Below are 25,853 nucleotides of genomic sequence, written 5' to 3'. Positions count from 1 at the left end.
TAGGATGTATTTGGTTGACATCCAGTGCGAGCTAGTCTTGTTTGGGTACGGACCCTTATGGATTGGGACCCACTTGGTTCAGGCACGATGGGCTTTAGCTCCGATTCTGCCTGGCCACCTCCTTCCCTATAAATGAGGCTAAGCACCCGCCAGCCGTAGTGAGAAAAATTTAAAAAATAGTAAAAATTCGTTCATCCGTAATATGATCTTCTCGCAACTCATTCTGGCCCTGCTGTGGTGGTGCGTCTCCACTGCGGCTGGGGCAGAAGAGACCTGCGACAATGCTCCTCCCAACGACCCCATCGGCATCGACCTCGGCCATCGTCTTGTCTCCGCCTCCTACGCCAATTCCGTAGACAATTTCACCCTGCTAGGGGTGGTCAATCATGAGGAGTACCAGCGGCAGATTGGGGAACTGTCCTGGGACCACTTTCAGCAATCCGGCCTTGCGAGACCGGGAAGGGGATCTAGGTCGACACCGCTGGCGCTCCTAGGCAGCGTCCTGTGGAGCTTGTTCGAAGCGATCGATGCGAAAGTCCCCATTAGCAGCAACTCATATGTCAAATGGACTCAAGACTCAATCCGCTCCATATCTGACAGTGTCTACGGCACCATTCCTGTCTCGGTTCGAGAAAGGATCAAGTCCTTCCTCGTCTCGCGTGGCCTGATCAAGAAGAAGTTGTCTCTGTCCGACGTCACCGAAACACTCACAGAAGTATTCGCCGAGCTCAAGGCAACCGCCCTCGCAGCCCACAGTGTCAACATGACCTGGGCCGTGGTCGGCGTGCCGGACTTCTTCAACGACACGCTGAGAGACACTGTGATTCAAGCTGGGCAGCAGGTGGGAATCACGATCCTCGGGGGCGCCGTGCCCCCGCGCTCCTTCTGCACTCACTACCTCAATCCGGCGGTTGACCAGGATGATCGTGTACTGGTTGTTCACCAGGGACAATTCCATTGTGGCGTTCAGCTGTACGACGGGTCACAGCAGCGCCGCCGCCACCGCAGGTCGGGGTACCCGTATCTCCCATTGGTTCCGTGGAGTGGCCAGCGGATCCAACTCCAACTTGTGAATGAGCTTGTTAGTGGTGATGCTCAGTTACAAACGCTGGTTGATGAGGGTGGTGATAAGGGATTTCTGACACAGGCGGTGCTGAAGACAAGGTTGACATTGAAGGGGTACGATCCGGCAGTGGAGCTGTTGCTAGGGCTTGAGCCGTTGCTGGGAGATCAGGGCGGCAGTAACGGAGTTTATGAAGATGAGGAAACGCTTGACGAACTTCCGATAAATCTAGACTCCTGGTGGGCGCATGGGAGCGTTCCCGACCTGGTTCTCACGCGTAGCCAGATCACGGCAGCTGAGGACGGCTACGTGGAAGTTTTGGCAAACAATATTCAAGCTTACTTGGAAGCTACCGCAGGTATGTCTTCTGAACCACATATCCCGGCATCAATATTAGTGCTGACCTAGCGCTAACAATCTGCAGAGCCACAAAAAACGAGAAAAGCATCGAATCCGGTGAGAGTGGACTACGTGATTGTCTTGACCGATTACTTCGATGGAGAGCTTGTGCATCGCGCCGTGTGGAAGGCTCTCGGGCACGAAGTTCCTATTTTTGGTTCGTTAAAGGAAATCACTATGGTGGCAGAGGGTGCCGCGAGGTTGGCGTGGAAGCGGAGGGAGAATCTGCTGCTGCTGAGGCGGGAGAGTCTAGAGGATAGACATGATGAGCTTTGATGGGAATACCGAACTTCTCAGGACGGTTGAAAGATGTACGATATGCGTCACAGGAACCATTGTAGAAATCATTATATGTGCCCGAATATCCCTTTCGCAAAATAGTTCCACCACTGTAAACGTGTAAGGCAATTCTGTGAGCCGCTATTTTGCAACTATTTCTATTGAATTTATTCTAATAGCTAGATTATTATACACTATACTATACTTTACACAACATCTCTCTCCACAAATTCAGCTATTTTTTAAACTCACTCTCCTTCTTCAACCAGGTGGCAAAGTCCATCATCTCGGGATGGATCTCCCTCAACTTCGGAATATCAGCCTTATATCCCTCATTTCGGAACCACTGGAACATATATCCCATATCCTTCATCATGGCCATAAATAACGAGCATACCGGGCGGAACGTCATAGGCAGTGGCCGTCCAGTCTTCTGTTCAAAGATTAACCCCATCCCCTCAAAGGTCAGTTCATCACCAGCCAGTGAAAGCGCTCTGCCCTTGTACTTTTCCGGATTGAGAAATGCTTCAGCGCCAAAGTATCCAATGTCGCTTGTGGCGACGAGCTGCAGCGGCTTACCCGCCAATGCCATCTTGAAGCATGTGGTGAAAACCTTGCCGAAGAAATCCGGAGTCAGATTTTCGAAGAAGGCGGCCGGGCGCAGAATCACCCAGCCCATGTTGCCATCTTTGCTGTGGTTGACCAGATGGTGTTCGATGTTATGTTTTTTGATGAAATGAGGTATCTTGGTGGGATTTCGGAACGAGTGCTCCTCACCGCCGCGGTCAACTGAACTGTAGACGAAGAACTTGACCTTTTGACGGATGGATTCGTCTATCAACGCTTTTCCTTGCATTTCTTCGGCCTTGTTTCCAATTGCGGCCTGACGAGATACAGTCAATATGGGCGAATTATATCAAGAATTAATCTAAACACATACCTGCACACTATATACCCCCCAGATGGGAGATGTCGTCAGGCGTTGAGCATTCCGAAAGATGGCACCCGGGTCATCCAGGTCGCCTTCCACTAGTTTAATTTTCGTAGATAGACTAGCCAGCTTCTGGGCAGATGAGGAGGATGGGTTCCTGGTGACGGCGAGGATCTCGAAGGGGGCCTTTCGAAGTAGGAGATTCCTGATGAGGGCACCCCCTTGTTTGCCGGTTGCACCCGTGATAAGAACGGCAGTCATGGTGACAGGTAAGAGGAGTTAGATGTGAAATTAATCCATCTACCTAGGAACCCTTTTATAGATTGTGTATCACAGATGCAGATTTGGTTTATCAGCAATAAAGTTTCGGCCTCATGAAACTTACCCGTATTATTAACGTACGGTAGATTACATCACCCCTTACTTCTCGGGGTTTATTTCAGGCCCGAGATTATCGACACCCCGAATTCAAGATCCCTCGCAGTTCACTTGTGCCCCGTCGCTGTAGACTTTTCATCCTACTCTCTTCCAGGTAAACTTGCAACAGTTCGTATTCCATCATGCCTTCAAATTCCCTGCGCGATAACGTCTCCCGCCGCAAGGATGCCTCTCCCCTCGGCAGAGGCATCTTCATCGGGCTTCGTGCCCTAGATGTCTGGTGGCAACACCATCTACTCACCCGCGGATGGGCTACACGAGCCATCGAAACGCTTGGGGGTCAAGCAGTCTCAACAAGCCATATTATATCTTCTACAAACTTTACGGGCCTTCAACCTTACTATGGTCTCGTGAACCTGCTCTCCCTTGGCAGCAGCATCAAGCAGATTGCGACCATGATCTTCATTTCCGAGCAAGAGACCCCCGTGGCCTCCGCCATCATTGTCGCCGCATTCAACACTATCATCAACTCCGTGAACACTCTTCTGTCTGTTTGGGCCGTGACCTCCCAAGTGCCCAGCACCCTATCTTCCAACAACTCTTCCAACTTCTTACTCGCAAATCCTCTTGTTGCCGTGGGCGCAGGCGCATACCTCATCGGCATCCTAACTGAAGCAGTCTCCGAATTCCAACGGACAGCTTTCAAAAAAGACCCCGCCAACAAAGGCAAGCCTTATGGCGGTGGACTGTTCTCCCTCGCCACAAACATCAACTACGGTGGATATACTATTTGGCGTACTGGCTATGCCCTGGTCACTGGCGGCCTGCCTCTGGCGGCTATAAACTTTTCTTTCTTCTTCTACGACTTTGCGGCCCGTGGGGTCCCGGTGTTAGACGCGTATTTGACAGACAGGGTAAGACTTCTTTAACATTGGCTAAAAGGAGAAGAATGGCTAATGGTCGTTATCTAGTACGGTGACGAGTACAAGGAGATTAAGTCGCGCGTGAAATATCGTCTCATTCCGGGGATTTATTAAACTTGTCCATAGCAAAGGATTATTGTAGTGCTTTGTTCCAATATAATTATGTTTGAGTAGCTTCTCTTTATTCTACTAGTTCATTCTAGTAGATGTTGGGTGTTTTGAATTACGTTGCCTAACCTTCCCTATGTGGTTTTCAGGTCACGAGCAAGAGAGATGCAGTTCAGTCTGGTCAAGAACAATTGCAGGTGCTCCCCATGCAAACGGTTATCAAATATACGCATCACCCAGGCACAATCAACATTTTCTAGTAAGCATAGAAACTATTGGAAGTAAGAATATGCCATGTGGGTACCAAGGTACCGGATCCACCCAAGTTTGAAGATTGACTTTGTAATCCAAGCCCGCAACAAATGAATCAGCTCGGGGTTGTTATAGTCGCCGGGGGCGCCAGCTTTAAAGACCAGGACCACCAGTAGGCCATATAAAGATCTCCATTAGACTCTGGAGTATACCCACATAATTTAACATTTTCTCCTCGTACACTTCACAGAATCCATATTATCAACAACATTAAAGAATTATCGAGATGAAGGTCGGAATTGCAGGAATCACGGGCAAATTTGCCCGCCGCCTTCTCACCCACCTCCTTGACGCTGGTGACGACTCCCTGACTATCAGAGGGTACTGCCGCAGCCCTTCGAAGCTCCCAGACTTCGTGAAATTGTCTCCCAAGCTTGAGATAATTGAGGGCGCCGCGTTTGACCAGAACACAATTGCCACCTTTGTCCAAGGCTGCGACGTTGTTGTCTGCTGCTACCTCGGCGATGACAAGCTCATGGTGGACGGCCAGAAGCTCCTCATCGACGCTTGTGAGTCGGCTAACGTTCCGCGCTACGTGGCCAGTGACTGGGCACTGGATTACACCAAATTGAAACTGGGCGAGTTGTTCCCTAAGGATCCCATGATCCACGTCAAGAACTACCTCGATACGGAGAAGAAGAAGATTGCCGGAGTGCACATTCTCATTGGTGGCTTCATGGAGCCCATCTTCAGTCCCTTCTTCAACATTGTGGATACGCAGACCAATACTTTCTGGTACTGGGGTGATGGTAATGAGATCATGGAGGGAACGACCTACGATGATGCCGCCAAGTACACGGCAAAGGTGGTCTTGGATCCAGAGGCAAAGGGTGTGTTGAAATGTAAGTCGGGCTTGATTCCGATATTCCTCACTTACGTATAAATGAGTTTCTTAAATGGGTCAGTTGTTGGAGGCCGCGCTACCATCCAGGAAATTGCCAAGTCGTATGAGAAGGTCTACGGTACCCCGGTGATACTGGAGAAACGCGGGTCTCTCGAAGACTTGTACAAGACCATGCATGACAAGCGAATGAAGAGCCCTCAGGATATCTATAGCTACATGTCTTTGTACGTCTACATCACAAGTCCCTCTTTCAATAAATCGGTCATGACTAATTTAGTATTCCTTCCATAGGTTCTTCTACTATTACTGGATCAACGGGCAGACCTTTGTTGGGCCGGAGTTGGACAATGCCCGTTATCCGGATGTCCAGGCAGTCGACTGGGAGGGCTTCATGAAGAGCTGGTCTCAGGAGCAGATTGGGACATCTTACTTTGCGTTGAATATGTAGGATGTACTGTTATAGTTTTCTGATTAGCATATGGCCTTGAGATAACAACCTGGCAGTCCAGGTACAACATTCCCATTTTGACCGTCTATCTGGATCGTCCGTAATCTGAATACAAGGGAAACACTATAAGATACCCGTGGGTGATTTACACTTCTAGCGAGCAGATTAACCAGATCCTTGAGGCCAGCATGATCAAGAGACACATATTAAGTTCCAAAGCAATCGGATCAAGTTCAGGACCATGAACGGGGAGTTTATTGCACCCTGCGTATGTATCGGTATCTGCTTGGACAGTAAACCCCATTATTCCAGATAGCATCTAATTCAATAAAAGCTCAGTTGCCAACTCCAGAAGCATCCAGCCACCGAGCCAGTTGCCTGGCCCGACCAGCCGCGTCTTCCAACGAGACATAACCTTCGCGGTTGCCCTTGGCAAAGTCGATCAGGGTCCGTTGAACAGAGCGGGCCTTGACCGGCACTTCCAACTGCTCCTCTGACCACGCCCATTCCACCGCTTCCACCGTGTCCGTGGCATGTTGGTGGATCGAAATGGTCGCCGGGTTCTGGTACGCATCCGCCTGCAGTGAAATCCCCGCGGGCGCCGACAAGCGAATGGCTCCCGCTTCACAGTTCAGCGTCCACGAGAGCGACGGGTCTCCCGGAAAAGGTTGACCTCGCGCAAAGTATGCCACTAGGCTGGCCCCGGGAACTGTATAAGGAGATTCTGGCAGGGACCCTGTGGTCTGTCAGTGCACCGTGCAGCATTTATATCGTGGCCCTGCAGGCTCCTGGTCATACCATGCACACTCAGTAAATCTGGCACGTCCGAGTCAACCTCTTCCACGATCTTCTGCGTCTGGGGATCACGAATGCGGATGCGGGGCCGCTGGATCTGAGTACGCGCTTCATCGGTGCCAGCAACTACATCTCCTACGACGGATTGGACATAATCAATCACTATGCTCAGGTCAGTGTCAATCAGCTGCTGCATTGACCTCACCGCAGTGAGCCAGAGGAAGGCACGGATCAGGACGAACTATGGCCAAAACCAATGACGATGGGATTGCCGCCGACCTCCTTCTGCGAGAAATACTTCAGGCCCGGAGGCAAAAACTCTCGATCGAGGGTACCGCCAAACCCGCGGACCTCCGTGCTCAGCAGACGACCCAGCTGGCCGGAGCGCAAGATCTCCTTGACTTTGAGCACGGCGGGGGCAAAGCGGCCCTGGAGGCCCACGGCCACCGACGCCCCACTGGCACCCGCCACGGTGAGCAGCTCGTCGACATGGGTCAGCGAACTGGCAATGGGCCACTCAATATAGACGGACTTGCCGGCGCGAATACTGGCTAGCACCGTCTCAAAATGCTTGTCGACGCGAGTATTGCAGATGACGAGGTCGACGGCGGGATCGGCAGCCAGCTCATCCGGGTTGCCATAGGCTTTGACGGTGGCCGGGTCCAGCTGGTAGGTGCGGATGGCGGATTCTGCAGCGGCCACACTGCTGTTGCAAAGAGCCGTGATCTGGTAGTGAGAGCGACCGGTGGTGCTCTGGAGTGCTGGCAGATGGGCATCGGCCGCCCAGGAGGTGATGGCGGAGGATGACAGGCCAATTAGAGCTGTGCGAAGGGGCGTAGTGGGCATATTGGCAAAGACAGAAACTAAAACTAGTAGTAGTACTTAGATGAACTCTGTGTAATTTCTCAACATCGCGGAGTGTCCCTTTCCCTGCTCGTGATGCATGATATATAGTTGACGATGAAGTCGGGGGTTTACTAATACATCATGTGTCTTACGCTTATGCAGGGTGAGATGATTAGAAATCAACAATGGCGCCATCCCTCGAGCACGAGATGGCCCATGCAAGATAACTTTAGTACTATTGCAATGGAAGATGTGGTCTAGCAGTGCAGTCGTACTTGATAGTAGTAGTGAGTGATCTGCCTGACGTACAAGTCCGTTCGGGAAGTATCGGAAGAGAAAACACATTTCCGCTGGAGCGCGGACTCACCAGCGCGGGCGGGATGTGGACTGGGTCTTTGTTTTGTTTGTGTTGACGGCTGACTGGAGCGGAGGGAACTTACAAAGCAAACGACTAGTTAAGTAAGTAGTAACTAACACATTCCGCTCGGCCTTGTCATTGTTTACCCGATCAAGTGACATCAGTTGCTGCTCCAACGGCGACTCTTCCTCCGCCCGGTTGGGTCGATCGAACTCTGAGATTTTGAGTTAAACTCGCACGAGGCGGGTTCCACCCACCAAGTTGCATATCCGATCGAACACGATTCGATCGGGGGGAGAGACATAGAGCAGATCGATAGTTGATCGGAGGAGCTTATCGAGATCCTGATCGGCAGGCATATCTAACAGCCTGCGCCAGGTCCGTCTTATATACCCGATGCAGGCAGAGTATTCCGTATATATGCCAGGGAATGAATCGCCATGACTGCACCTTGCATGGGTCGAGGGTCCAATCGGCCACCGCCCGATTGATCGGGTGCCTGACTCCGAAGCGACCTGCTGCCTCAGGCCGGTATCGGTTAGAAGCCCGGGACGTCAGGCGGCAGATGAGTCAGCCGTGGCCCAACGGCGTCCAGGCTGGATTGGGACTAGCGCCAGGCCGACGGGGGTCTGGCCCGGCGGGGAGAGCGGGGCGGGCCGCCAATGAGCAAGGCAGGCGGGCGGCGCAAAAGCCGGTTTTGGCGGCTGGGAGATTCTCAGCGGCGGGTTCCCTCGCCGGCCAGTCACACGTCGCTTAGTTTCAACTTCCTGCTCAGTACTAACTTATCTCCAGTAAGTAGTAGGAGGAGGAGGAGGAGTAGGAGTAGGAGGAGGAGAGTGGTACAGTAGCAGTAAGTATCTAGTAACTACTAGCGACTAGTAGTCGACCATCTCCAATTTCCCTATCCTTGTGTGTGTGTGCGTGCGTGTGTCTCTTTCTCACCATCTCTCCATTCCATTCCACACCCCCTCCCCTCTCTCTTTCGCTTTCTTTCTTCTTTTCTCTCTTGTCCCCCCTTCCCTTCTTCCTTACTCCTCCTATTCCCCTCTAGGACTACTATCCTCCTTTTCCCGCTAATTCCCCACATTCCTTCGTTTGCCCACCACCATCTCTTGCCGTCGTCCGCCTCTCTTTTCCTCTGCTTCCCTCGCTTTCTTTTTCCGACTGTGGCTTCTGCCTTCCTCGGGTTTTTTTTCCCCCTCTCCAATTCGTTTTCGCTCTTCCTCCTTTGCCTTAGTTTCCTTCTTATCTTCCATCCCTCTTCCCTCCTACGATATGCCAGCAGCGTCCCGTGAGTGATGGCGGCTTCCTTTCAGCACCCTGAGGCTGAGCGGGAGAGAATTCGTGACTTGTCCCGGTATGTCATAATAACTCTCCGCCTTTTCCCCGAGAGGATCAGAGCAGATCAGATCCTCCCTGCAATGTCGATCCCCACCTTCTCCCCCTTCCTCTGAATACATACTATCATAACGACGACAAAACTCTGACCAGCATTGCGCTCGCATCGTCTCTCTCACAGGTACTATTGCACCGTTGATCGTCCCGCCCTCCGTCTGGAAGCGGCCGCAGAAGAGACTCACTCTGCCGCCGATGGGGATGCCTCCACCACTCCCGACGTCCGGCTGTCGTCCGACATCACTCTCACGGCACTGGCCCAGCTGGCTGTCTTTCGCTTTGCCTGCAATCGCGCTTTCATCTCCATTATCGACGGCTCCAACCAATACCTGATTGCCGAAGCCACCAAATCCATCTCCTTGCGCGATAAGGATCAGCATGACCCCGACGATGGCATCTACCTGGGGGTCCGCACCCTCGACCTAGTCTGGGGGGTCTGTCCCCATTCCATTGCCCTGTTTACCGGTCAGGATCCGTCCAAGCTCGTCGACTCTATCAACGTGACCGCCAATACCTCCCGTTTCGTCGTTCGGGACTTCACCCAGGAGGACTTCTTCAAAGATCGGCCCTATGTCACCGGATGGCCCTATTTCCGCTTCTACGCTGAGGTCCCGCTGTACAGTCCCGCCGGTCATGTTCTCGGCTCCTTTTGCGTCATCGACGACAAGCCGCGCTCCGTCTTTGGGGATCGGGAAATTGCCTCCCTGCGTGAGGTGGCCGATGCCGTCACCCAGCACCTCGAACACGTTCGCATCGCCCATTCGCATCGCCGCGCCGAGAGCCTCGTCAAGGGTCTGACCAGCTTCGTGAAAGACCATCCCGCCTTCGACCCGACCGACATGCCGGGCCCCAGCCAGGGGGCGACGTTGGTGCCGACCACCGAGCCTGCACCCCCGCAGCCCCTGTCGTTAACCGACGACCCGCTGCGAACTCCTCCCACACAGCTCCAGTCCGCCTCCTCGGAAATGACGGGGGAGTTGGCCTCGTTATTCTCTGCGGTCACTTGCTCCGAGCTCACCGCCACCTCGACCTCCGTGAACGTGCCGGGTCCACGCCCCTTCCCGGTCGCGGTCCCGGACGAGGCCCTTCCGCCCGACGGATCGGAGACGCACGATTCCAGCGTGGTGGTGTCCGACCACACCGAGTATCCGGTCGTGTCAGTCATCGAACGCGAGGCCCGCTCTGAAAGCCTGTCGCGCATCTTCACCCGCGCCAGCCTCACCCTGCGCGACTCCATGGACCTGGATGGGGTGATGTTTCTGGACGCCTGTCGGTGTAATGCCGGAGTGTGAGTACCGTGTCCCGCCTACCGATCGCAGAGGCGTATTAACGAAATCAAGCAGTGTTCGCCCCGGCCACCCCGGGTCCTGGGAGCCTCTCCCTACCACCGCTAACCCCGAGTTTCTCGCCGATCCCTACCCCAGCCCCGTCGACTTGCCCGGGGTGGGCTCCCTTTCCAACATATCGGAGAAGCCGTGTGAAGTACTAGGGAGCGCACAACAAGATGAGGTCTGCGCCAGTCAATCCATCACGGAGGCCCTTCTCAATCAAATGATTGCCGCCTTCCCTCACGGCCAGTTCTTTAATCTGCAGGACTGGATTGACGAGGAGGGTGGTCAATCCCTGTCGCCCTCGTTAGAGGAGCGGTCGGAAGGAGATCATACCATGTCCAACATCTGCCGTCGACTTCGCCAGCATCTACCAGATGCCTACTGTGTGCTCTTCTACCCATTATGGGACTGGAATCAATCGCGCTGGCTGGCGGGCACCCTGGTCTGGACCCAGGCCAGCAATCGCGCGCTGGGCGTGGATGAGCTGCATTACTTCAAGGTGTTTGGGGACTCGATCATCTCCGAGGTGGCCCGCGTGGATTGGGCCAGCACCCAGCAGTCCAAGTCGGATTTCATCTCCTCCGTCAGCCATGAGCTGCGGTCGCCACTGCATGGCATCCTGGCCAGCGCAGAACTGCTGCAGACGACCCCACTGCATTCGAGTCAGGCTCACTGGATGAACATGGTCAAGAGTTGTGGATTGACTCTGCTGGATACCTTGAACCACCTGTAAGTAGTGTCTTGCCCATTGATGGTTTCCCGCACCACCTCCGGCTAATTGCAAAACAGCTTGGACTTCGCCAAGATCAACAACTTGACGACGACGGAGGAGGCCAGCCCCGACCAGTCCAAGCCCAGCGTGACCAATCTTTTAACCGTATTCGACCTCGACGACCTCATCGAAGAGGTCACCGATGTCCAGTATACGGGCCAGCGATTGGCCCAGGCGGTGGCTCCCTTGACGGGACGCCCGGCGCAGCCGACCTCTACGCCGCCGGATGGAGAAATCACAGTCGTGGTGCGTGTCCAGGAGCGGAGCATGTGGAAGATCCAGTCTGTCGCTGGTGCCTGGCGACGCATCGTCATGAACCTGCTGGGCAATTCGTTGAAGTGGACCAAGGCCGGTTTTGTCGAGGTTTCGCTCTCCAAGGCCCGCCGCGAGTCCAATCCCCACACCGTCTTGGCGCATCTGTCCGTCACTGACACGGGTTCGGGCATTAGTCCGGACTTCCTCCGGCACAAGCTCTTCTCTCCCTTTACGCAGGAAGATGCATTGTCGGAGGGTCTTGGGTTGGGATTCAGCATTGTGCGCCAGCTGGTGGCCTCGTTAGAAGGCCACATCGACGTGCGCAGCGAGGTCGGCGTGGGGACGCAGGTCGACATCTACATCCCCGTGCACCCCAGCGCGGCGCATGCGTCCCGTCGCGGCAGCCCGGACGAATTCGCCACGCCACCGCCGCTCATGGCCGCCTGCCTGATCGGATTTGACGGTTATCCCAATCCGCGAGAAATCCCTACGGGCATCCTGCCGGCGGAAGCCAAACGCAAGCTGGCCATTCGGAGCTCGCTGACTTCGGTGCTCGCTCAGCAACCAGGCTGGACGCTGGCACTGGCCGAGTCCTTGGACCGCGCACAGGGCGACGTAGCCGTGGTAGAGCAGGGTGATTTGCTTCCGACGCCAGACAAACCATCTCCCCTCGATTTGATGATGCAGCGCGGATTCAGATACTTCATCGTACTGGATAGCAACAAGCCATTGCCGCAAGTCGAAGCGCTGGCACCGAATGTGGTTCGAGTATCTCAGCCGTATGTGGACCTTACAACCTACCCCCTTTCGTGATCTGTTCCCCATGCTAACAGTCGGATAGCTTCGGACCACAAAAATTTGACGACGCCATCCGGCGAGTGCAGACTTTGGCCCGTGAAGCTGCGCTGAATCGCCCGCCGTCGCGACCGGCACCAGTGCCACTGCAGCCCTCCCTGTCCGCATCGCCCGCTCTGACGCCGCCGAGTGGCCCAGATTCGGCCATTGATTTCGGATCCCCCTGTACGCCCTTGGAGCCCGCCCACTCTCATCCGCCCAGTAAGGCTCCCAAGGATATACATGTTCTCATCGTAGACGACAACGACATCAATCTCAAGGTTCGTCGAACACACCCCCCATGTTCTTGCATGGCATGGACTGATTCTGGTGCATAGATTCTGGCGACGTTCATTCGAAAGATCGGCTGCAGCTACGACACTGCGTCCAATGGACTTCTTGCTTTGAACACGTACAAGGAGGCCACTCGGCGCCACGATCTCATCTTAATGGGTAAGACTCCTGTCCCTGTTTTGGCACCCGCAGTGAAATTGACCGTGCGGAATAGACATTTCAATGCCCGTCATGGACGGCATCGTTGCGACGGACCACATCCGACGCTACGAAAAGAAGAACGGCCTCATTCCCTCGCGCATCATCGCGGTGACCGGACTGGGGTCGGCGGACCGGCAGCAACAAGCGCTGTCGGCTGGGGTGGATGAGTATTTGGTCAAGCCCGTGTCCCTACACGGGCTGAAGAAAGTGATGCGGATTTCATGATGACGACTCTTGCACGATACCTCTTCTCCTCATCGTTTGTACAAAAGCATACCCCCTGGCGGGGGCCTTGGGGTGCCCCTTGGTGTGATATATCTTCCAGTAGACAAATGTATATACGAAGTTTTGCCTGGACGGCTGGGATAGTAAAGTGATGCTGCTGCTGGTGTGTCGAGCGCTCCGAAGATCTGGTCTCCGTGTGGATCACCCGGTCAGAAGTACCAAGCCAGCGCGGAACTCAGTCCATACAGAAGTCCGGCGGGATCTCGAGACCCGGACAGGACTGGAGGGTTCTATGCAACCAGCGAAACCGCGGGCGGGTGCCTGGCGAATCGGGCAAACTGTCAACAGCCATCTTTCTGTTCTTATAATGCTATCCTGGAATGGGGCTGCTTGCTGCAGGCTGAAAGAGCTAAGTAGCGCAATACAAATGATTCTACTTATCATAATCTTAAGTTTGTCGGCATTGTTAAAACCAAGGCAAATCTCTAGGGTGAAAGTTAATATACGATGATCCTTGTTTCAAGCTTCCGAGCTATATTCTATGCCTCTTAAGGAGTAACATTTACTTCAACTCTTGATAACTGTAATGCTTCCCAAGCTGGGACTCGGGAAATGATCTCCATTGTATGCTCTTATTTTTGGTGGCTTTGACTGTGAATATATATTTTCTGAACATAGCTTTTCTCTTCTTGGTGAATGCTTCTTGTCTCTAGCTCAATCTTAAACTGGCATAATTTGTTTTTTTGGTTATGCTGATTTGGATATTGAAGCAATAGAGAATAAATATTTGTCTCATATACTATTTATAACTGAGTAGAAGATGATGCTCAACAATCGGGTCTCAGCTAAGGATATGGAAGAAGACCGCGATTCAGCACCCAGTTCATACTGGTAGCGGATTAAGCAGAAGGCTGAACGCGTGCTGCGTCAGAGTAAAAATCATAACCTGTATATAAAGTCAGACGATACCTCGGTCGTGGTTCCTGTTAATGACCGCTCACAGCGTGATCTTACAAAATGTTTAGAGAAATCTGACATTGATTGGACTACTTTAAATAGACAGGTTAGTACATGACAAGATCTTCTTTGTCTGTCAAAGAAGCCTGCAGTCTTTATATTTATTAATTATATCAAGGACACTGACCCTCGTCAAGAAAGCCTGACAAAAGAGGAACCTCCTCAGTAATCAACAGAATGCTTCGTGAATGGGATGGTGAGATTGACGCCGGAATCTGCTCCGATAGCATCAGCGGCTCTCGAAACAAATTAGTATGCCACTCGCTTTTCGGACAGGATAATGTTTTCTTTCTGTGTTCTGACAGTGAGTTGACGACAGACGCAACGTTAAGCGCTGGGGGTGAAACGAAACGGTATAAAAGTACGGCCCAGTGAGCTGTGGGAGAACAGTGTACAGAAATTAGATTCTATTATGCTATGGCTTAATGTGATCCAGAACGTCCGTTTTATGATCCACTGTTAACTATGTTAAACGACGCAAAATTTAGTATCTGTGTGGCTGAATAACAGAGATGATCCAGTTTTGTGGACAGTTTTGGGATTGCTCTGCGAGTGCAGGCGCTTGTAGGCTGTGTCTAGTAATGCTGACCCTGCAGATCGAGTCACATATGACCACGTCATCATGTGGCTGCGAGGCTAGGATTTTGTCAGCCCGACTAGATGCCTAACGAGTCAACGAAGAATGATATAACAAGTACTGGGTCAGATTATTACAAGTTCAACAAGCTTAGTGCGAAGCAATTCATTTCTCATCGGTCAAATGGCGCAAGCTTTCGCCTATTCTCCTTTAGATCCGTCCTCTAAATGCATTAGGCTTCTCGAATTGCTGCCATCTGCAGCGCATGAATCGGTTCGCTGCAGACTACATGTTGTCGACGAAAAATGCCGTCCGTCTTACGTTGCTTTATCATACACCTGGGGTTCTCCGCAAAGCAGGCTATCGATTGAGTTGGACGATGCGGAGTTCTACGTGCAAGAAAATCTTTGGAATTTTCTGAGCACTATGAACTCTTGCAGGAGATGGCAGCTTTTCTGGATTGACGCTATATGTATCGATCAGTCCAGTATTTCGGAGCGGAATCACCAAGTCAACATGATGAGGGATATATATGCCGGAGCAACACTCACGGTGGTATGGTTAGGCCAAGGCTTTGATTCCAGTGACCTCGCCATTAGATATATCGCAAATCCAGGTTTACCAGCCAAAGGAACCACATCATCCTTGGAGAAAGCGTTACAAAGTCTACTGGAGCAGCCGTATTGGAGTCGCATATGGATCGTCCAAGAGCTCATGCTCGCAAAAGACGTCATATTTTACTGCGGCACAAATAGCTTTACTTGGCATCAATTGGCATCTCTTCGCCAGAAGATAAAAACCCATGTCGCCCGTCATGATTCATTCGGTATCTCGAAGTGTATAGGTTCGGTAATGGTCGCGCAGAAAACGCTATGGGATAACCTTCCCCAAGATGACCCGCACTTACCCCTCTCGGAATTGCTAATTACGTATGGAAGACATAAAAGTTCAGATGTAAGGGATAGAGTGTATGCACTGCTTGGTCTTTCTTCGGAAAACTCAATCCAGGCGGACTACAACCTATCTGTGGAAGACATATATATCGAGGTACTGGAAGCAATCTGCAAAGAGAGAAACCCCAGACACCAGCTCTCTACCATCGAACATACGTTACAGGAAATGTTGGGCCTCAGGAGACCACGGACCTCAAGTGGCCATCCTACACCTAGAGATGCCTTTGCGATCAGGGTACTGGAACTACGGCGACAGAACCTTGGCAATACGCACCCCCACGTTCTTGAAGGAGTGGCCAGTCTCGCACAGCTATACAATGAGCAGGGCCAATCAAAGTTAGCTGAGCAAACCGGAATTGAGGTACTGCAAATGCAGAGAGAAATACTTGGTCATAAACATCCTAGCACTCTTCAAACCATGGCGAACCTTGTGTCAATTTACCTCCGGCAAGGCAGGCTTGACAAGGCCGAGAAAATGGGGAGTGAAGTATTGCAGCTGCAAAAAGAAGTACTTGGTGAGAAATCTCCTGATACTCTTCGAAATATGACAAACCTTGTGTCAATATACCGTCAGCAAGGCAAGCTTAAGGAGGCCGAGAAAATGGGGAACAAACTATTGCAGCTGGAAAGAAAAATACTCATTGACAAATATTCTGATATTCTTAAAAGCACGCGGAATCTTATGTTGAGATACCACGAGCAAGGCAAGCTTAAGGAGACTGAGAAAATTTGGGATGAAGTGTTTCAATGCATGGCAAACCTTGTGTCTATATACCGCGAGCAAGGCAAGCTTGAGGAGGCTGAGGAATGGGGGGGCGAAGTGCTTCAAAGCATGGCAAAGCTTGTGCCAATATGCGAGCATGGCAGGCTTGGGGAGGCCGAGAAAGTGGTTGACATAGTGTTGCAATGCATGGCAAACATTATGTCAATATACCGTGAGCAAGGCAAGCTTAAGGAGGCCGAGGAGGTAGGATCCGAAGTGTTTCGACATATAAGCATGCTTGTGTTGAAATGGAATATGCAAGGCAAGCTTAAGGGGGCTGAGAAAATAGGAGAGAGAGTATTGCAGCTGCAAAGAGAAGTATTTGGTGAGCAACATTTTTATTCTCGTCAAAGTATGCGAAATCTTAGTCTCACATATTCTCAACAAGGCAGGTCTGAGAAGGCTACAGAAATGAGGAATAGATTGTCCCAAGCAGAGCAAGTCATGAGTGAATAGATCTTGAGCAAGACAAGCTTAAGAAGACTGAGAAAATAAAGAACGAAGTATTGCAGCTCTAAAGAAAAGTACTTAGTACTAAGAAATATCCTGATCCTCTTTGAAGTATGGCAAACCTAATCCACTGGGGGCGAGGCATTGTATACGTATTTTCATTAGAATTCCCACAGTTTATATAGGGCCGATTTCTTCATATAAAGTATAAGTGATGGGCGGGAGAAGGAATATGGCGCAATTACTATCTCAAAGAACTTCCACTATATATTAGTAGAGTTCCACCCGATAGATCAACACAGGTTCACTTGAACTTATGAAATTGGATCCACCCAATGCCAGATTGCAGTTGCTTGATAACTACTAGTAGTAATAACCTTGGATTGGCAACGTCAAAGGTCCAACCATACATGATTATCTATATACTGGAATGTGGTTCATGCCGGAGGTTGTAGGTCTGACTGACAAGTCGTCAAAGTCGCCAATATGGAGGTTTGGTATTCTTGATCCAACCAGAAGATGAATTTTAATGACTGCAAATATTGTATTTCTTCAGGCAGGTTGTGCTAGTGCTTTGATGAAAAGAAAGAACAATGTTAAGTACCTGGCAGCAGTCCAATTGCTGGATACCAGGAATTGTCTTTATGTAGTCGCATCACTGGGACGCTATCTAGAAACAAGGTTGCAAACCTTGCATAGACTATGACACGGATCTTACAGACCAAGGGTTGGATACATCCTACGTCCTCCACGGTCCTGCTCTACGTTAAGTTGTCTCCAGACCCGGCACCAAAGGTGCACACTAATTTTGTCGGGCATTAGTGGCGCAAGAGACCGGCCAAGACATGCCGCGAATATGCAGATCAAATTTCAGTCAAGAGGGCCTGTACCGGTAAAAATCGAAGAGATGGCGTCGTCCCAGGTAGACCTCGAATGCATCTTCACGCAGGGACGAGCCCACTGGAGACCTAGTCTAGATGGCTTGATCGCCCGCACGTAGTCGGCCTGCGTATGATTATCGGGTTTGAACTTTTGAGGGGTAGACGCCGGTCACGGCCCTTATCAATGAGTTGAGAATGCGAAGAGTAGTTCTACCCAACCATCTAGGCGTTTGAGAACCACCCACACAGTGGCAGACGGTAGTTAAAGGCTATGACATCTGCGAAATGACATCTGAGACGGTCAGGAACCCCCTTCGGAATATACGGACCGATCCTTGGGTAGGACGGCATCTCGCAACATGGCCTGGTACAAGGGGTCCAGCCCCCAGTCCCCCGACCAGTCCGCCATGCGCCGTCCGTTCTTGAAGTGCTCCGCCAGATGATCTGCGCGTGCTGCCCACGTCGACAAGACTACTTGGCAAAATCCACACCGGCTTTGCACATCGTTCGTGACAACGCGACAGGCCTCAACGCGTAGGGCGGGGACCGTCGTGCAGTGATGAAATTTGCGAAAGTGCTGGATCAAGTGGTCTTTGCGTCGGAAGGAACGTTCCGATAGCGGACGATCCGCGCACACATCGAACTCATGGGTCGAGAAATGTGATTCAGTAAGTGGAGAGTAATCGCAGAAATCGCATCGTAATACCTCCGAGCCGGCCAGATCCAGAACGCCCGATCCCACGCTACATATCCACGACTCCAACGACAGGTGTACGCTCTTTTCATGACGGACCCAATCATGCTTTTTCTTGAAACCGTCCACACAGAAGGTACACTGGTATGGGCTCGCCGCTGCCGACTGGCGTCTGGGCCGTCTGCGACGGGACTGGGATCGCGGCCGCCCATCCGACAGTGGGAACGGCACATAGCTCTCGGACTGATGACTCCAGGCGGATGAGAAACTCTCAGACGAAGCCAGCGACGTTTCGCTATCGATGCTCGAGATGGAGGATGCGAAATGGTGAGAGCTGGGACTTGCATTGCCAGAGGTGCTGGGGTGATTCCAGGGAGCATCCGTGTCGGCAGCGGCAATAGCTTGCTGAATAACCGACTCGGATACAGGCTCTTGGTCCGGCGGGGATCGCTGCCAGCGTTCCATTGGAGTCAAGGCCGCCGACCGAGCGATGGGCATTGGGGAGCCACTCCGGAAGATCTGACTCGGTCGGGAGGTGCGGTGGACCATCCGGTGGCGCCGCCGGGCATTGGCGAACCAAGTAGATATCTGCTTCTCAGTGAGGCCGGTCTGCTGGGCAAATGCAGCTTTCTGTTCGTCTGTGGGATACGGAGCGTGTTGATTGCGATACAGCCAATCCCGCAATATCTTGGCTCCTTTTCGAGAGAACCGCGGCTTCTGCTGTACGTCCTCTTCTGTTCTTTCCTGGCCATGCGCTGATTGCACCTGGTCATTTGATGAGGCCGACACTGGAAATGCGTGCGGAGTGGGGAACAGCTCCTCCTCGGTCCACTCGGTTACGCCATGTAGATGATTGAACACGGGGGAAACGGTCTCGAAGCCTGCAGGGTGACGCTTCTCGCCACGGGCGAGGCTACATTCGCGGAAGAGCGCGACGCAACTGGAACAGGCGGTGACGTGGTTCGGATTGGCCGGGGTGGTGCGAATGACAAGGCACTGCAGTCGGTGTTGTTGACAGTAGGTGCAGGGGACAGGAGGCCGATAGGCGCCAGCGAGCCACTGGGAGACATTGACATAGTCATCGGGCGGGGGGATGATCGTCGTGTCGTCAGTTGGATCCGGCTGCGAGGTCCCGAAGTTATCGGGGGAAAGCATGTCCAGCGAGCCGCAATCATTCTGCGAGTAAGAAGGAGACAGAAATGAGAGCGCCTCCGCGTTTACCAAGCCTGGGACAGCATCTGGGTATGCGGAGGGCAGCCAGGGCGCCCAGTGGTCGTCGTCGGTGGATGGCGGGGGAGGGGGATGGGAGGATTCGGCCATGACGTGGGAAAAGGTAGTCAGTTATAGGGTGACAGACCACCGAAAGCAGATTTCTAGGACGAGTGAACTATGGGAGATGCCATGGTGAAGAGGATGGAAGACAGTCCACAAGAGAAGGGAAGAGAGAAGTTCGACATGAAAGGTAGACGAGGAGGAGAATTGGAAAAGAACAAGGGAAGAGCTGCTACATTTGGGAAGGCGGGCAGACACTCCGGGCCCCTTCCCCCCCTCCACCGCCTGCTGGTTTCGCAGAGCCGTCGGCGAATTCAGCCCGTGATTGGCCTGAGGGGTTGAGGCTTGAGTCACCGCATGACTAATCGCCATGAACTTCGCCGATCGGGCACATCACATCACATGAATAGTACTAGCGATTGCGAAAGGTGTTCCAATTCTGCATTTTTTTGCTCTTCTACATCGCCTGTCCCATATATGCATAGTGTCTGTCTCTATCATCTGTCTCTATCATCTCTATTTACAGAACTGCTGGATGAATTGCCCCAGAATCTCCCGGAGCTGCCGCACACTATCCACCTCCACCCATTCTTCGCGCGAGTGCAAGCCTGCCCCCGATGGGCCAAACACCACACTCGGGGTCCCTGCCTCGGTGAGCAATGCAGCATCGCACCAGAACGGAGCACTTTGGACTGGGGGAGGTTTCTCGAGAACACCCGCACCCAACTGGACCAATTGCTGCACCACAGGATGATCCTTGGGAACATGCTGGCTAGGGCGCCAGAGCGTGGTGCGCGGCTCTCGGTACTGGAAGTCGGGATGCTCTTGACTCAGTCGCTGTAAGATGGCACCCAGCTCGGCCAGAATCTTCTCGTTGGTCTGCACCGGCACAGTACGGTACTCCAGAGTCAGTGTGCAGCTGGCGGGATACGAGGACACTTCCTCTCCGCCCTGGATGACTCCACAGTGCAATGACCCCGGTCCCAGCACCGGGTCAACCGGCAGTTGTGCCTGGTACTCGCGCAATGCCTGGAGCAGGTGGCCCATATTCAAGATGGCGTCCACCCCATCCGCCGGCTGGGAGCCGTGGGCCGCTCGGCCTAGAATCTCCACTTCTACCCACACAAAGCCCTTGTGCGCGTGCGCGATGGCCATGTTAGTCGGCTCGAGGACTATCCCCGCATCAGCCCGCCAGCCAGCTGCAATCACGTCCTGGGTGCCCTGCGAAGCATCCTCCTCGTCTGCTACTGCTGCTACCATTACATCCCCGGCCAGTCGCTGCTCCCGGGCCACGAGAAGGGCCGAGAGCCCGGCTGCCAGACCGCCCTTCATATCCAACGTGCCGCGGCCAAACACGGCCTCCTTCCCATCCTTTACCCCCAGATGTCCTGTGAGCGCATCGCCGTCATAGGTGGTCAAACTGACTGTGTCGACATGTCCGTTCAGCATAACCGACGCTCCGCCGCCGGTGCCACGGACGATGCCCACCACAGAAGGCCGTCCGGGGGCCGTCTCGATGCGGTGGTGCTCGATGGCACGATGAGCGAACCAGGCACAGAGGTAGTTGGTGATGCCCGATTCCCCGGCACCCTGCGTCTTGGACAGAGTGGGATTGGAGGAGTTGATCCGCGTGAGCAACTGCGTCAGTGCCACCGGCTCATCCATGGAGACATCCATTGGCACCTCATAGGGGCGAGAGCCCTCGGTGCTGAGCAGCAGAATGACAGAATCCGGCGAAAAGAAGGCCGAGGGAGATGTAGCCTCCGCCTTGAGCCGACGGATGGCCGCCAGCGAAGCGGCACCACAGGGGCCGGCGTCGATTGACTGGGCAGCCAGGTCCTGCACGGCGCAGTGGCTCTCCCAGTCCGAGACTGTGAGGCTGACGTCGACCAGCTGTTGCAGTAGGAGCCAGGCGGCGGACGACACGGTGCCACAGTTCATGCCGGCCATGATGCTGGGACTGGTGACGACGGAGGTTGGGTGGCCTTGTTGCAAGCTGTGAGTCAGACAAGGTGCGGTATCCGGCTCCACGGCCACCACGGTGGCAGGCGTGTCGCGCGACTTATAGTAGGTGGCCACGGCTTGGGCGAAGGAGCCCACGCCCACCGGAGCCACAACGAGACTGTTCTGCAGGCCCAGGGCGTGCAGCTGGGTGTCGGCTTCCTGGAGCAAGGTGGCATAGCCCTCCACCACCCAGGCCGGAATCTCTTCGTAGCCTTCCAACGCCGTGTCCTGCACCAGGATGCTCTGGGACAGTTGGTTGGCGGCCGTGGCAGCTGTCTCGACGGCGTGGTCGTAGTCCCCATCCACCACCACCACTTCGGCTCCCTCGGAGCGGATCTTTTCCTGGGTATAGGTGTGCATCGTGCACGGAACGTAGATGCGGCATTGGAGCGACATCTGCTGGGCGACGCGGGCCACTGCACGGCCATGGTTGCCCTCAGTGGCCGCAAGAAGGGTAATAGGGGCGGGCTGGGCGCGCACCCGCTCGATCAAGGTGTCAAGTGGTGTGCCCTCTGGTAACTCTACAAAGGAGCGGATGGCCTGGTAGATGGCCCAGGAGGCGCCCAGGACTTTAAAGGAGGGTAGACCGAAGCGGTTGCTCTCCTGCTTAAGGTAAACAGCGCGCACGCCCAGTTCCTCGGCCACGGCGGGCAGCGCTACCAGTGGACTCGGCGCATAGCCGGGGAACTGTTGGTGGAAGGCCAGCGCCCCGGGGGATCCCGCCGGTGAGGTCGTGGACGAGCTGGGATTCACGTAGATGGGCCTGCGGAAAGCTGACATGACTATGGGATATCGTCTTGGTTGTTATTCATCCCACTGACCGAGTGGTGCAATTCCTTATATAACGGCCGGGAAAAAGACCTTCATTCCCGGTTGCCGAGAGGGATGCGCCCTCTCGCGACAAACCCTCCCTTCAACTTGTCTCCAGAAGGCGCAGAGGCAAACCCGAAAACTCAATCCCTCCCACGTTTTCTAATACATGTATATCCAATGACTGGGTATAAATCTCCAGTCAGACGGAAAAAATCCTGTAGAGTTCAGTAATCACAGCTGCACATCTCCCATCCGACCATGTTTGGCCGTACACTCACCCGCCAGTTATCGCGCCCGGCCTCGCGCCGCTGGCTGTCCACCGCGTCGGGTTCAGGTCTCCGCATCAACCCGGATCGTCTCATGGAGACTCTTCATCAAACGTGTGAATGGGGAGCTGCTCATCGCTACGGCGAGTAAGTGATGCGCCCGATAGAAACTTTCCCTGTTTTTGCTGGGATGGAACATTCAGTCTGACGGGGTTGAACGGCAGGGGACCGACAGAGACTGGCATGGCCCGACTCTGCCTGACCGATGATGATGCCAAAGTGCGCCATTGGCTGCGAGAGGAAGTTGAGAAGCTCGATTGCACCGTCACGGTGGACCAGATGGGCAACATGTTTGCCAGACAGCGAGGGTCTCTGGGATCCCCCGCGCCCATGACGGCCATGGGCAGCCATCTAGACACTCAGCCCAGGGGTGGTCGCTATGACGGGATTCTGGGTGTGCTCGCGGCCCTGGAGGTCTTGCGCACCATGAAGGAGAATGGATTCCGTACCAACTTCGACATTGGACTGGTTAACTGGACTAAGTACGTCTTTCCCCACCGTTGTTCGTTCTCTTGCTACACCATCATTCTTATGACTGAGTCTATTACAGTGAGGAAGGTGCTCGATTCCCCAAGTCCATGTGCTCCTCAGGTGTCTGGGCAGGAGAAATCCCCCTCGAGAAAGCCTGGGGATTGACAGACATCTTCAACCCGGCCGTGACCCTGCGCTCGGAGTTGGAGCGTCACGGCTTCCTCGGTTCGGTGGCCTGCTCCCATGACCCAGCTACTGGATATCCGCTGGGAGCTCACTTCGAACTGCACATCGAGCAGGGTCCGATTCTCGAAGAGGCGGGCAAATCGGTGGGTGTCGTGCGTGGAGCGCAGGGATACCGGTGGTTCACCATCACTGTGGGTGGTCGTGATGCCCACACCGGCACGACACCACTGGCAGCGCGTCGGGATCCGGTTCTCGCTGCATCCAAAATGATTGTGGTCTCTAATGCCATTGCCAAACGGCATGGGGCACTCGCCTCCACAGGCGTGATGAAGCTGCCGCGCAGTTCATCCACCAACACGATCGCCTCCGAGGTGACCTTCACCCTGGACATCCGCCATCCCCTGGATGCTGTGGTGAACACGGTGCAGGACGAATGTCTGCAGGCGTTTGCTGAGATTGCACTGGAGGACGGCAAGGGCGTCTCGCTGGACTGGACGCTGGACACGGACTCTGCTGCGGTGAAGTTTGACGAGCACTGCATCACCGCTATCCAGGACGCAGCTACGCAGCTGGTCGGCAAGGACCAGTGGATGCCATTGACTAGCGGAGCGGGCCACGATAGTGTGTATACCAGTCGGCACTGTCCCACGGCGATGATCTTTGTGCCGTGCAAGGAGGGTGTCAGCCATCATCCTGAGGAGTATTGTAGTCCGGCTGATTGGTAAGTGCGCATCGCTTGTCGTGCTTGATACTTTTGCTGATCTTTCTGTGTAGTGCTCTCGGTACCCAGACGCTGCTGGAAGCTGTGGTCAACTATGACCGCATGAGAGGAGAGCTTTCCAAGGCCTGAAGAGACGGCCAATAGTCATGCACCATCCTTGCGTTAAAAGAATTCAATAACTGCTGCATGGGTTGTGTTGTTGTTTACTTTCCATATACGATATATTACTGAATGTTTCTCGTCCGTTTGGGATTAGAGGGTCTTGTTGTATTCGCCATAGCTAGTCCTGTTTGGCGCTTGATATTATTCCTTGAGCTTATATGTAATCATAGTGTCAATCGCTAAATAGAATCCTTCACGCACACGGGTCGATTGCTCATCCTACGATGTCTATACCATTCAGACCCGGTCCAGATGCTCCAAGATCCAATCCACCTCCTCTTTTGCAGCGGTGAGAGCATGCTCGGCTTTGTATTGCGGCTGCCAGCCAATCTGCCGTCCATGCTGGGCATCCAGCACACATCTATCGACGTCAGTAAATGGTCACACTCAACAGAGCCTCTGGATAAACTCACCCTCCGCCCAATTCCACAGGCACAAAGTCCTTGGGACGACTCAGCGCCTCGCCTATCTTCTCCAAGACAGCATCATTGGCATCTGCCACCGTAGCATCCTCAATCGCTCCCCTTTCCGCCAGCCTTTGCGCCATAGCACTATACAGATCATCCCACGCCACCGTGCCCGAGGCAGCCAAATAGTACCCCCGCCTTCCAGAATCCAGCGCTTCCTCGAGAAGCATTTTCCGCAGCAGATCCAGATACAGGCTGACGGTATCTTGGATATGAGCGACGGGCCACACCTGTCCCCCATTAGCCTTGCTATCACATAACTAACAAACAAAGAGTCAATCAATATACATACCGGCCGTCCCGAATCCACCCGATACACACGCTTCGCTTTCAGAGCCGCCTTGACAATCGCGACCGTCTGGATGGAGATGCGGTTCCCGAACCCTTCTCCCGGTCCGTAGACCACACACGGAATGAAGATGTAGCTGCGCACTCCATGTGCTTTTGCTGTGTCGATCACGGTATTATTCGCCTCCAGGGCCTAAATGCTAGTAAGTAATTAATCCACTAGTGAAGGCAGAGAAAGGGGAAGCAAATGGCACACACCGGCCCAAGCCACGGATGCGACGGCTTCGCAGTCCTCTGCAATTCATACAGCCCTGGATCAGCATCCGCGAATGCATGATCGGTCGGATGTCCCGCGTGGCTACTAAATAGCTTAGCACCAGAAGTATGCAAGAAATGGACGGTCTTTCCGGTGCGCTCGCGCACTTGGCCCAGAGCCTGGATCATGGGGACTTGGGTGCGGGCGCTGGCGGCGTCGATGAGGAAGTAAATGATGGAGATTTCATGGTCAATGATGGTCTTGATAATGTTCTGGTCGTCTTCGAGGTTGATGTATAAAGGAGTAGCGCCGCATTGCTGCACGGCCTGGCTCTGTTGCTCGGTTCGCACGAGAGCATACAGGGTGCCGTGGGAAGGTAGTTGGGCTGCTTGCCAGCGGGAGAGGAGCGTTCCTCCCAGGTAGCCTGAGGCTCCGGTGATTAGGATGTTGTGGGGATGGCTGGTAGTCATGTTGTTGTACTTGGAAGTATGCGTTGATTAATAGGTGATTGTAGTTGGGTTGCTGCTCATTTTATACTATTTGGGAGTTGGGGATGGAAAT

At 53.5% G+C, this 25,853-nt stretch overlaps 9 protein-coding genes across 9 annotated transcripts; 5 read left to right on the top strand and 4 right to left on the bottom strand.

Annotated features, from left to right (window-relative positions):
• The first annotated feature begins 183 nt into the window (after positions 1-183).
• Positions 184-1,859, top strand: BDQ94DRAFT_151210 (uncharacterized protein). The gene is made up of 2 exons (XM_026767719.1): positions 184-1,421; positions 1,488-1,859. The coding sequence occupies exons 1-2, from the start codon at positions 203-205 to the stop codon at positions 1,736-1,738; spliced, it is 1,470 nt and encodes a 489-aa protein (XP_026622036.1). The 5' UTR covers positions 184-202; the 3' UTR covers positions 1,739-1,859.
• Positions 1,860-1,964: 105 nt separating this feature from the next.
• Positions 1,965-2,933, bottom strand: BDQ94DRAFT_183084 (uncharacterized protein; the record flags this gene model as incomplete). Its single annotated transcript, XM_026774324.1, has 2 exons — positions 1,965-2,624; positions 2,682-2,933. The coding sequence occupies 2 exons, from the start codon at positions 2,931-2,933 to the stop codon at positions 1,977-1,979; spliced, it is 900 nt and encodes a 299-aa protein (XP_026622035.1). The 3' UTR covers positions 1,965-1,976.
• Positions 2,934-3,232: 299 nt separating this feature from the next.
• On the top strand, positions 3,233-5,685 carry BDQ94DRAFT_183083 (NAD(P)-binding protein; the record flags this gene model as incomplete). Its single annotated transcript, XM_026774323.1, has 6 exons — positions 3,233-3,964; positions 4,022-4,025; positions 4,279-4,381; positions 4,610-5,235; positions 5,299-5,461; positions 5,529-5,685. The coding sequence occupies 6 exons, from the start codon at positions 3,233-3,235 to the stop codon at positions 5,683-5,685; spliced, it is 1,785 nt and encodes a 594-aa protein (XP_026622034.1).
• On the bottom strand, positions 5,637-7,385 carry BDQ94DRAFT_92967 (Gfo/Idh/MocA family protein). The gene is made up of 3 exons (XM_026776866.1): positions 6,723-7,385; positions 6,484-6,642; positions 5,637-6,421 (listed from the first exon to the last, which is right to left on the bottom strand). The coding sequence occupies exons 1-3, from the start codon at positions 7,324-7,326 to the stop codon at positions 6,021-6,023; spliced, it is 1,164 nt and encodes a 387-aa protein (XP_026622033.1). The 5' UTR covers positions 7,327-7,385; the 3' UTR covers positions 5,637-6,020.
• Positions 7,386-8,877: 1,492 nt separating this feature from the next.
• On the top strand, positions 8,878-13,092 carry BDQ94DRAFT_92955 (uncharacterized protein). Its single transcript, XM_026776865.1, has 7 exons — positions 8,878-9,041; positions 9,204-10,367; positions 10,423-11,139; positions 11,200-12,216; positions 12,279-12,552; positions 12,610-12,724; positions 12,780-13,092. The coding sequence occupies exons 1-7, from the start codon at positions 8,983-8,985 to the stop codon at positions 12,989-12,991; spliced, it is 3,558 nt and encodes a 1,185-aa protein (XP_026622032.1). The 5' UTR covers positions 8,878-8,982; the 3' UTR covers positions 12,992-13,092.
• Positions 13,093-14,768: 1,676 nt separating this feature from the next.
• Positions 14,769-16,853, top strand: BDQ94DRAFT_183081 (TPR-like protein; the record flags this gene model as incomplete). The annotated part of the gene is made up of 1 exon (XM_026774322.1): positions 14,769-16,853. The coding sequence occupies one exon, from the start codon at positions 14,769-14,771 to the stop codon at positions 16,755-16,757; it is 1,989 nt and encodes a 662-aa protein (XP_026622031.1). The 3' UTR covers positions 16,758-16,853.
• A 1,080-nt stretch (positions 16,854-17,933) lies between these two features.
• On the bottom strand, positions 17,934-22,581 carry BDQ94DRAFT_183079 (pyridoxal-phosphate dependent enzyme-domain-containing protein; the record flags this gene model as incomplete). Its single annotated transcript, XM_026774321.1, has 2 exons — positions 20,171-22,581; positions 17,934-19,564 (listed from the first exon to the last, which is right to left on the bottom strand). The coding sequence occupies exons 1-2, from the start codon at positions 22,380-22,382 to the stop codon at positions 17,934-17,936; spliced, it is 3,843 nt and encodes a 1,280-aa protein (XP_026622030.1). The 5' UTR covers positions 22,383-22,581.
• A 23-nt stretch (positions 22,582-22,604) lies between these two features.
• On the top strand, positions 22,605-24,391 carry BDQ94DRAFT_183077 (M20 family metallo-hydrolase). Its single transcript, XM_026774320.1, has 4 exons — positions 22,605-22,828; positions 22,906-23,223; positions 23,292-24,119; positions 24,173-24,391. Exons 1-4 carry the CDS (start codon positions 22,674-22,676, stop codon positions 24,246-24,248), a joined length of 1,377 nt encoding a protein of 458 aa, XP_026622029.1. The 5' UTR covers positions 22,605-22,673; the 3' UTR covers positions 24,249-24,391.
• BDQ94DRAFT_151196 (NAD(P)-binding protein) lies at positions 24,054-25,809 on the bottom strand. Its single transcript, XM_026767718.1, has 5 exons — positions 25,295-25,809; positions 25,041-25,229; positions 24,695-24,978; positions 24,173-24,642; positions 24,054-24,119 (listed from the first exon to the last, which is right to left on the bottom strand). The coding sequence occupies exons 1-4, from the start codon at positions 25,760-25,762 to the stop codon at positions 24,519-24,521; spliced, it is 1,065 nt and encodes a 354-aa protein (XP_026622028.1). The 5' UTR covers positions 25,763-25,809; the 3' UTR covers positions 24,054-24,119; positions 24,173-24,518.
• Between the last annotated feature and the right edge of the window lie 44 nt (positions 25,810-25,853).

The sequence above is a fragment of the Aspergillus welwitschiae genome (genome assembly GCF_003344945.1).
Source record: "Aspergillus welwitschiae strain CBS 139.54b unplaced genomic scaffold BDQ94scaffold_40, whole genome shotgun sequence".
In the NCBI taxonomy this organism is placed as follows: domain Eukaryota; kingdom Fungi; phylum Ascomycota; class Eurotiomycetes; order Eurotiales; family Aspergillaceae; genus Aspergillus; species Aspergillus welwitschiae.
This window is presented reverse-complemented; position numbering and strand designations above follow the sequence as displayed.